We start from the raw sequence: 10,955 nt of genomic DNA on the forward strand, positions 1-10,955 counted from the left end.
AGGTTTGGTTTTGTCAGCATCAATAAAAGATTAGATTGGTAGAGTAACTATGTGTGCCCAAGGTCATGCCTAAGTTAGCCAAGATGTTGCAAATAATATTGGTTTAGATACTGTTGAGAAGGTGAACCAATCTCTAGTCTACAGTCTCTGGCATCTCTGAGGCAAAAATATATTATATTATTTAACATACAACATCCTATGCAAATCAGCTTAGAGACTGTTAACCAAATGTTAGCAGCTGGAGGGTTAATGGGCCAGTGCAGTGAAAGGCTAGCTACTAGGTATCAGAGGCAGAAGTATCACCTCTGCTGTTTTGGGTTCAACCACAAGGCGATGCAAAATATCTTCAATTTTAAAACCCTAACACTGTTTACATTAATTTATTTTATTAAGCGCATTAACAAATGTAATGCAATATGTAGCTTGTGTGTGACTAAGGGGGAGAGGGAGGGAAAAAAGGAGAGATGGGGGGAGAGAAGGTTTATGGAAGTCTGTTGGTGTTTATTTGGGGAAAGGGGAAATCAATCAAGTCCTGCAGCTGGCCTGGTGATGGACCGAAGAGGTGGAAATTAGGAGATGGGAGGAGGAGACAGAGCCAGCTGCAATTACAGCTGATCCTGAGTGGTACAGCGCTTTTACAGAGGCGAGAAAAAGAGGAGGGGAAAGAGAGAGAGAGAGAGAGAGAGAGGGAGAGAGAGAGAGAAAAAGACAAGAGGCTGGGGAGAGAGATGGAGGGAAGGGCGTGTGGCACCTCACAGATACAGCGAAGCAACTAAAAAGTAGAGCGAAGACTCTACTCCGAGAGTGAGAGAAAGAGAGAGCGAGGGAGAGAGAGAAAGAAAGAAAGAAAGAGGGAGAGCTCTCTGTCTCTGGACATGACATAATTGATACTCATACTGAACAAGGGAGAATAGGAGGCGGTGGAGTGAAAAGAGAATGGGAAAAGACCATGAAGATGAAGTGACAACAATTCTCATCAGGTGGAACCGCACCGGAGCACCTCTTCTCCTGGGGACGCATCAGATCATTAAGACAAGGAACATTAGCAGGAGAAAAAAAGGGTTGATGACAGGACAAATAACACAGATGGACCATTCACTTTGTTTATCTCTCTTTGGACTCAGTTTGACGGAACCCTAAACAGCCCTGTGTGGATTCACAGCACAGAGAAGCACATAACCTGTGAGTGTGAGCTCTCTCAGGGGAGGGCACAGGGTTGTGAGATTGGGGAGATGAGTCTGGGAGGATAACAAGCAGCTGTGTGGAGGAAAGAGCGGGCAGAGGAGGGCAGATCCACCATGTCCCTAAGTGGAATGGGCAGTATATCCCAGGATGGCGTGCCAGTGGCCAGCAACGAGCGCCGGAACACACGAGTGAAGAGGGCTGTCCGCATCTCCAGCATCGTTGCTCAGGAGGTGAGTAGTCGGACTCTGACCTGGCTGTGAGACTGCATGGGACCACGGGCACTATTGGGAGAGAACAAGGGCATTCAAATACATCCTAACTTTCAGGGGCTTTTCTATTTTAACATTTGGTCTGTCAGGGATTAGTCTTCAGTTAAACAGAGGCACATTAATTGCTGTTGAAGGGGTATCACAACTATTATTTTGCTTTTTGCATCAGCCTACTTTTTCTTTGTATTACCTTAATAGTGTATACTGTAGAGCGTATTATGTTATTTGTAAGAATTGTTTTGGTCATTTGCTCTCTTACTCAACTGTACAGGGTGCTTGAACAGTTTATGTCATACTTAAGGCATATTCAAAGAAGATGAATATGGTTCCAGACAGTGTACATCAGTATAAAGCCTATTCAGTGTGCTTCAGTCTGTGGAGGTTAGATTCAATCCAGACAGGTTGTGGCGTTCCTTGGTGTGTTTTACTGGAATTAAAAACATTTTTGTGTTAGACCACTGTGCCACTCGGGAGGCCCTAAGACACTGCATCGCAGTGCCACTAGAGATTCTGGGTTTGAGTCCAGGCTCTGTCGTAGCCGGCCGTGACCGGGAGACCCATGGGGTGGTGCACATTTGGCCCAGCGTCGTTCAGGTTAGGGGAGGGTTTGGCCGGTAGAAAAAACGTTTTGTGTTTATTTGATCCATGAGTATCTCTACTTGTGATAGGATTATTGGTCATAAGCTGGATTTACCTGTACAAATGCCAACAAACAGTTACCCAGGGCTATACTACGGTGTGTGTGTCGGTGTGTATGTTTATGTGTTTGAGCAGGTGCATACGTACATTATTTGCTTGTTTGCATGCCTGTTTTATGTAATATTATATTCTAATGTCATCAGTACATTAATATAGTAAGCTACATGGTCTGTTATTCTAACCCCAGTCTGTTACGCTAACCTCAGTTAGTGTTATGTTACATCCTGTTGTGACTACCATTCTCACTGTTATTTTAGGATAAAAGCCACTCAACAAACAATGACAATCAACTTAAGGGGCTTGTTCTAAACGAGTAAGCATTTCAGTGTTAGTCTACACCAGTGGAGGCTGGTGAGAGGAGCTATAGGAGGACGGGCTCATTGTAATGGCTGGAATGGTATAAAAAGAATGGAGTCAAACATGTAGTTCCCATATGATTGACACCGTTCCATTCATTCCATTCCAGCCATTACAATGAGTCTTTCCTCTTATAGCTCCTCCCACCAGCCTCCACTGGTCTACACCTGTTGTTTACGAAGCATGTGACAAATAGAAATTGATTCGCATAATGTTAATGTAGTTCCTCTCAGAGAAGCCAGTGTCACTTGCGTAGCACACACCTTGCTCCCCCCCAAAATATTTATTTTTATAAAACATTAATTTATTTTGGGGGGGATTGGTGTCCCCCCGGACATCGGCCCACCATATAGCATACGAAAACATCAATAGCCATGAATTAAATGTTTAGAATTACAGAATATTAACTTCAAAACTACAAAATGTATCTCAGCCTCAAGGCAAATATGTGAATTTTATACGGGAAAATATTTATTTTGGGAACTATCAAAATACGTTCAATATTATGTCTGGAAATTTACATTACATTTACATTTAAGTCATTTAGCAGACGCTCTTATCCAGAGCGACTTACATGAACTTGTCCAGTGCAAAGGATCCCAACTAAAACTCTAAAAAAATTGTAATTTATTTTATTTTTTAAAGGGCAATAATGGATATTAACTGAAAAAGTATCTTATGTAGTTTTTTGCAATAGCCCTCTGTAACTTTAAATCACATTTCTCTCAAAACTGTGATTCCTAGAAGATGTGACTGGAGATTTGGTCAACTTCGTCAGATTTGTTTAGAATTGTTTTCACATTTATAAAAAAACATGAACTGAAATATCAGATTACATAAGTATTCAGACCTTTTAGCAGCGACTTGGCAGCGATTACAGCCTCGAGTCTTCTTGGGTATGACCCTACAAGCTTGGCATACCTGTATTTGGGGACTTTCCCCCATTCTTCTCTGCAGATCCTCTCAAGCTCTGTCAGGTTGGATGGGGAGTGTCCGTGCACAGCTGTTTTCAGGTCTCTTCAGAGATCTTTGACCAGGTTCAAGTCCGGGCTCTAGCTGGACCACTCAAGGGCATTCAGAGACATGTCTCGAAGCAACTCCTGAATTGTCTTGGCTGTGTGCTTAGGGTGGTTGTCCTGTTGGAGGGTGCACCTTCGCCCCAGTCTGATGTCCTGAGCACTCTGGAGGAGGTTTTCATCAAGGATCTCTCTGTACTTTGCTCTGACATACACTGTCAACTGTGGGACCTTATTTAGTGTTGTGACTTTACTTTCATTAATCCATGCACGGCGCTACACCGAGGCTAGGGGGGGCTTTAGTCATGTCACAAATCTGCGTAGCCCCAGTTAAGCCCCCTCAAGCATTTTTGTGTTTTTTTAAACATTTTTAATAAAGAAATATGTTAAAGTTAATAACCAGCCATTCTGTTCCCAATCAGATCCCTGGCTGCGTGCGCATGTACCCTATGATGTGTGTGTGTGTTTGTGTGGTGGGGGTGTGTGTGCTCACACACGTTAGGCAACGTTATGTGAGTGAACTTTTAGCTAGCTAGTCGCCCATCTCACCCTGTTGCAATGGACCGTTTTCTGATCAAGGGAAGAGTGCGGGTAGAAATTTAAAATCCAGAACCTGTCTCCGAGGGGGCCAAAGAAGAAGAGGGAGATAAGAAAGATGAGTCGGAGAGAGAAACTCGTGAGCCACGACGTGAGGGAGCACCAAAGCAGTTCACCGCTGCTAGCTGCTCCACAGCCACCATTAGCTGCACTGTTAGCACAGCCCCCGCTCCCTCTGATTTAAGCCAGTCACCTGTTGAAGAACCAAGGCGCCCTCTTCTTCGGCGTTATCCAGCCACAAAAGTTGGACAGCAGGATCGCTACTTCAATCGTAGATGGTATGAGGATTACAAATGGCTGGAATATTCTATTTCAAAGGACCGTAATTTCTGGCTTTCAACGTCCAGGAGACCATGGTGGCGAGAAGGCGGCATTTACCCACGATGGCTACCAGAACTGGAAGGCAACAAGTTCGTTCAAGACACACAATGCTAGTGTGGAGCATAAATGTGCAATGACAGCGTGGAATGAGTGGACTATTCAGAAAGAGTCTGGCTCAACAATATGCAATGCTCTAAGTGATGGACATTCGAAAATAGTCCTAGAGAACAGAGAGTATATGAGAGCAGTTGTGGAGTCATTGTGTTACTCTGCATACCAGGGACTTTCACAGAGAGGAGACATAGAAAACGACATGGCTGTCAACCAGGGAAACTTCCTTGAACTTTTACAGGTCATAGGCAAATTCGACAAAACAGTTACACAGAAAATCTCAGATAATACTAGAGATGCGAAGTACATGCATCATGATATACAGAATGAAATATTGGGCAAACACTCGACACAGCAACCTTTCCTGCCTGTCCATACACACAGAAAGAACCAAGGCCCTGGATGTCCAGAAGATTAGACTCATTTGCACTGAACCACAACAGACGCATCGTCCTTCTATAAAACAACACTTGGTGAGTAAATGAAAGGCCTTTAATTTATTGACAGAGCGCACCTGTCCGGTGGTGGGAACATGATTCAATCACACTGATCTGGATCTGGATGGAACAAGAAGACGCATGCATATTGTCAGCCAGTCGGCCTACAACTGTTTTTGCAATAGAAATATAATCGCTAAGATTGTGATGATAGCCTGCTCGTTTTACACCATGTGTGCACAGTGGACAGGCATAGGGTAAATGCACTTCTCGTTGTGGCTGCACTGTGGATATCATTCCTTTCATTTCTGACATTGTGATAGACATTTAATCCGTAACATTATAACCATGCACTTCTCGTTGTGGCTGCACTGTGGATATCATTCCTTTCATTTCTGACATTGTGATAGACATTTAATCCGTAACATTATAACCAATGCACAGCAGGACGCATGTATATTGTCGGCCTACAAGTTATTTTTGTTTGCAATAGAAATATAATCACTAAGATTGTGATGATAGCCAGTTCGTTTTACAAGTGTGTGCACAGTTAACAGGCATAGGCTAAATGCATTGCACTTCTCATTGTGGCTGCACTTTGGATATTATTAATGTAATTTCTGACGTTGTGATAGCCATTTCATCCAAAACATTATTACCAATACACAGTTGTCTGATTATGCATATGGTATAAATGCACTTCTTGTTGTTGTCACCGCATTTTGGATGTATTGTGTTATTGCCGAAAGACTTCCGTGCATGGGCACTGTCCGGTGCTGAAATCTTTCACCTTTGCATGTGAAATATGTTTTTGTCATTGCCTTGTGGCCACTTGTATTAGGCTTATAGCTATTTTGTTGAAGGTTCTTTGGCCAAATTCAATTAAAAACTACATTTATATCAAATGTGCTGTGTGCCATATCTGCTTGTATTGAACAAATGAGAACGTCCTTATAACTCTGAAGTCATGAAAATCAACTATTTCTTAGCACCCCCATGTATTGGTCAAGCCCCCCCTTGGCCCCAGGCGAGAAAAAATCCTGGCGCCGTGCCTGCATTAATCTGATGACTTATTTTTCTAATCAACTAACTATGTTCATTTGAACAATTAATGTAACAATTAACTAATTAGAAATTCGGGGCACCATGAGAGCGGTTCTTTAAAGAGTTATCATCTCCCGAATTAAACTCTAAAGGTCTTTACGTATTACATCCATAAACAGTCGACTCATTAATTATAGCCTCATATAATATCATAATTCTGACCAGTCGTAACCTTCGGCATCTGCAAAAACCTGAGCCTTACTTATGATTCAGTATTACACAAATTGGTTTAATTATTTACTAGTTAACTAAATGGTAACTAACACAGGATAAACATACACAGGTCCCTAGCAGACTGACAACCTTATGGCGGCTTGTTACAAAAGACATGAAGAGGGCGAGAGAGAGAGAGGGACAGAGACATAATACTTTGGTACATCTAGAAACTACTCTCACAGTAATCATATACTTTGCACACGAACCGCTGCCCGTTTGGAGCATGAAATCATTAATGTATTTGCGCATAAATGTCTTGGTTCGCCGCGTATCTCTGTCGGAACCAGACCGCCTGGAAAGGGAGTTAGGTCTTTTTTCAGCGTGTTTGTAAGGCTCTGATTGTCCAAAAGAGGTCCCCACCCGTCTCCTACTGTTGCTCTCTTCTGCCGTCGCCCGGCATTTTGTGACCCGTCGTGTAGTCCTGAACAGAACTACAGAGCTCACTCTACTTCCACTTGCTCTGGAAGATAATTATTTTAAGATAGGCTAGCCAACCGTGTCGATGGTTCTCAGTGGTGTGATGAGAGTAGTGTACTTCAGTGATTTGAGAAGTGTAGTAGAATGGTCTCACTTAAATTTGCTTTTCTAGATGCATTACTTATGACAGCTAATCAGCCGTACCAGTGATTGTCCAGGTGAGCTTCTCGCCTCTACCTCGTGTTGATATTCAGAGTATGAACCACTTGGGACGTGAGCTGCAGCTACACACCTCTTTGGTCTGATATGTTAATTCTTAACCCATCATTTTATACAGTTCTTCAAAACGGTTCATAAGGCTGACACGCTCTCTCGCCTCACCCAAGTGGGCTGTGATCACTTACTTGTACAAAGTTATAGAAACAATTTCCTCATATAGTTTCTAATATCACATCCCTCTCTTAACAAAAACACTTTCATAATGTTTCATATTTCAAATACAACGCAGAGGATGTAAACTTCATACATGTGCTGTATATACTTTTCAAGTTACAGTATTTCCTTTATCACAACCTAAATATATATTTCCTTTATAACAACCACAAAATAACAACCAAATTGACATTATTATTCTTTAGATCACCTCTAACCATTCCCCAAGTTCCATGTTAGAAATATTGTTCCAGTATTCACTTTAGAATGTGTTAGAGTTTCGGCGGGAAAATGTCTGTATAGACAAAGAACATTCCTGTGTGAACATTGGAAAGGGATGTTCTCTCCTTGATTTACAACAGGGAGTAAGCTGTCAATCTCCCACCAGCTCCCTTCTCTCCCCTCTCTGGGTGAAAATATTTTAAAATGTGGTTTGTCATTATGGAGTATTGTGTAAAGATTGAAAAACATATATTTAATACATTTAGAGTAAGGCTGTAACGTAACAAAATGTGGAAAAAGTCAAGGGGTCTGAATACTTTCCGAATGCACTGTAAATAGGAGGTTGTTCCTTTGCATGGTGTGGTAGCTGATACTTTGGCCTATCAAAATATTGATTTTACATTTTGTAATAAGACAAATATTTGTGGGGGAAAAGTTGAGATTGTCCCTTTTTCAAGAATCCCTGAACTCTAAAACAGCAACATTATCTCTCAGCCTTATGGCAAAATGTATAGAATAGCATGAGATTAGCTATAATACTGCATATGTGACTCGTTTCAGGAAACTAGGCGTATGTCGCATGTCACTACTTTCAATCAAAATGCATTTTTTGTCAGAAATGCCTTTTGGAACATGTGAACTTTCATGTTCCTTAATAACAAACTTGTATGCCATCTGTAAATACGAATAAAATTGTTAAATTACGAGCCTAGTTGGTTTAGCCACAGAAAAAGACCTTCCTGCTAGCCTTGATTGGCTGAGCTAATGAGTGGGCTGGACATGCCGAGAGATGAGTTTCGGATTGATCTGCCATGTAGCAAGCTTCTGTCTATTTGAGCTGGTCAGTATATGTAGGTAATCCTGTCTAATGCAGCTTTTTAAAAATATATTGCGTAGTAGAACTGCATAAGTGTTGCTCTCCACTTTCTGGGGGACCGAATTTTGAAATCAGTGGAATTAGAGTATGATAGCTAAGGAGATGGAGAAAACACCTGTCTCCGGATTACATCTTCAAATTAAGGGCAACCATGGCATCCATGACAGAGGGGGAGAAGCGTCTATCCATGTACACAGGTAAGATAGTCTAGCTACCTACATTTTCCAATATTACACTTTTCTAATTTTGTCAAAAAGTAGCTAGCTTGCTAACTTTAGCTGGCTGGCTCACTAGCTAATGTTACGTGTATGATATGTGTCGTAATATTATTCGTATCTCAGAGCCATTTGCTTTGCTAGTTATAGCCTAATGTTAGCTAGCTAACATTGGACATGGTTGGTTAGCTACCTGCAGATTCATGCAGGCTAGTAACGTCATGAGTTGCGATTAAGGTTCATTGTTTAGCTAGCTAGCTAAATGTCTTAACAAAAGACTTGTGATGTCACTGCGACAGCTGTTGATAGACGTAGCTGGTAAATTCGCTCTGGCTATCTACTCCGATTTCAGAACACTCTCGTCTGAGTGTGCCAGAGCGCAGAATAACTGACAAATTTACAAACGCTCAACACCCGTTGAATATGGCCAATGTCAGTAAACGTTGGCAAAAAATGCAATTGTTGCCATCAGCACAATTGCAGTCACCAACACCCTGGATTACATAAAAACAGCTTTGCTATGGCGAGTAAAATGGTCAGAGTGAGCTATTCTCTCATTTGTGTCTGGAAGTAGCTAGCAAGCTAGCCAATGTTAGCCAGTTAGCTTGGGTGCTTGACTGCTGTTGTTAGGACAGAACGCTCGGATGCTGAATGGGTGTAGACAAAGAAGAGCTCTCCAATTGGTATACCAAAACAATCAAAGGCCTTTTTTTTTTTTAAAGTGAGGTTCCAAGTTTATCAACTTTCAAAGCAGAATTCCTTTCCCATTGTTCCTCAACTGTAGTGTATGATATACCCTTTTCTAGCTCTGAGTCTCTACTTTTATCCAATGTAAAAAAACACCATTTAAAATGTTGCTACATAAGTCCGAATCAAACCGGTTGGTCACATATTGTTCTCTGCCCCATTAAAAGATAAAACAATTAAACAAGTAGTGGCCGTGGACCTTGAGGTGGGCGCCGTGAAACTGTGTGACCATCAGAGGATTAGGGGGAAGTTGCCCCTATATGCTTTTCTAGGGAAATTTTTGCCTTTTTCCACTAAATGGTTAAGGTTTGGATTGGGGGAGGGGAAGCTGATCCTAGATCTGTATCTAAGAGAAACTTCACCCTGGAGCGGCCATTAGACATGGGGTGGAATCTGATGTTGTAAACAGATCACTCCTAGAACTACATCATGCTGGAATTGAGTCATGAGTCGGCGAGAGACAGTGTTTAGTTTTATCCTCGGCAAGTCATTAATCCATCCATAGTGTTAACAGAAACAAGACAAGCATTTCGCTGTAAAGCTTGGTGAATAAATCCAGCAATGGCTCACACAGGTGAATATGTCCACCTACTGTCCAAAAAAAGAGAGAAATGGTTCTTATGATACTAGTTATTGTAATGGTTCATCATAGTCATCTCCATACTTGGAGACACAGATTAGTTATAGCGTGGATAACCAAAGACTGCTACATAACCAAGTATATGTAGCACAGAGTGCACAGTAGGGGAGTTTCTCCGGTCAAGGAACCAACATCCATCTTGGCAAACCAGTGCCCTTGAACACCATACTCAGTCAGTAAAGCATAACGCACCTCATGCACAGGCAGCCAGGCAAATGGAATCCCATGTCCCAGGGGCCCTTGTGCAGGAAGATTTATTGCAGGCTGGATAAGTGGGCTTCCCCTGTGCAGTGCAGTGCAAAGCAGAGGTGCTCACTTGTTACTGTGACTAGAAGTTTCTACCACATAAGGACATGTCCTTTTAATTTTAAGAGTGTATTTAAGAGAAATAGAAGTTTGGATGTTGGAAATGTTCTCTCAATTACAATACCCTGTTCATTGTCTACTGTATGTCGGTGATACACTGCAAAGGTATGTCAATCCCTTGACACAGGGAATAATATAGTTTTGTAATTATATTGTCTCAGGGGAGAACCGGGATGAAAGTAAAGTAAAACTTTGTTTTTTTCCTAATTACTCAGAGGTCAATAGAGCTGGAGACACCATATTTTTTATATACAGTACCAGTCAAAAGTTTGGACACACTTACTCATTCAAGAGTTTCTTTATTTTTTTACTATTTTCTACATTGTAGAATAATAGGGAAGACATCAAAACTATAGTAACCAAAACAATGTTAAACAAATCAAAATATATTTTAGGTTCTTCAAAGTAGCCACCCTTTCCCTTGATGACAGCTTTGCACACTCTTGGCATTCTCTCAACCAGCTTCACCTGGAATGCTTTTCCAACAGTCTTGGAGTTCCCACATATGCTGAGCACTTGTTGGTTGCTTTTCCTTCACTCTGCGGTCCAACTCATCCCAAATCATCTCAATTGGGTTGATGTCGGGTGATTGTGGAGGCCAGGTCATCTGATGCAGCACTCCATCACTCTCCTTATTGGTCAAACAGCCCTTACACAGCATGGAGGTGTGTTGGTTTATTGTCCTGTTGAAAAACAAATTATAGTCCCACTAAGCGCAAACCAGATG

The 10,955-nt window shown here is 41.7% G+C and overlaps 1 protein-coding gene across 1 annotated transcript in view; it reads left to right on the top strand.

Moving 5' to 3' along the window:
• Positions 1 to 736: 736 nt before the first annotated feature.
• The window catches only part of LOC129824091 (potassium voltage-gated channel subfamily H member 2-like), a 39,458-nt gene continuing 29,239 nt past the window's right edge, over positions 737 to 10,955 (top strand). The window contains exon 1 of the mRNA XM_055883411.1: positions 737 to 1,415. Within this exon, the coding sequence (XP_055739386.1) occupies positions 1,299 to 1,415 (117 nt within the window). The 5' untranslated portion in view covers positions 737 to 1,298. The remainder of the gene's footprint in view (positions 1,416 to 10,955) is intronic.

The sequence above is a fragment of the Salvelinus fontinalis genome, chromosome 26, assembly GCF_029448725.1.
Source record: "Salvelinus fontinalis isolate EN_2023a chromosome 26, ASM2944872v1, whole genome shotgun sequence".
NCBI classification, from domain to species: Eukaryota; Metazoa; Chordata; class Actinopteri; order Salmoniformes; family Salmonidae; genus Salvelinus; species Salvelinus fontinalis.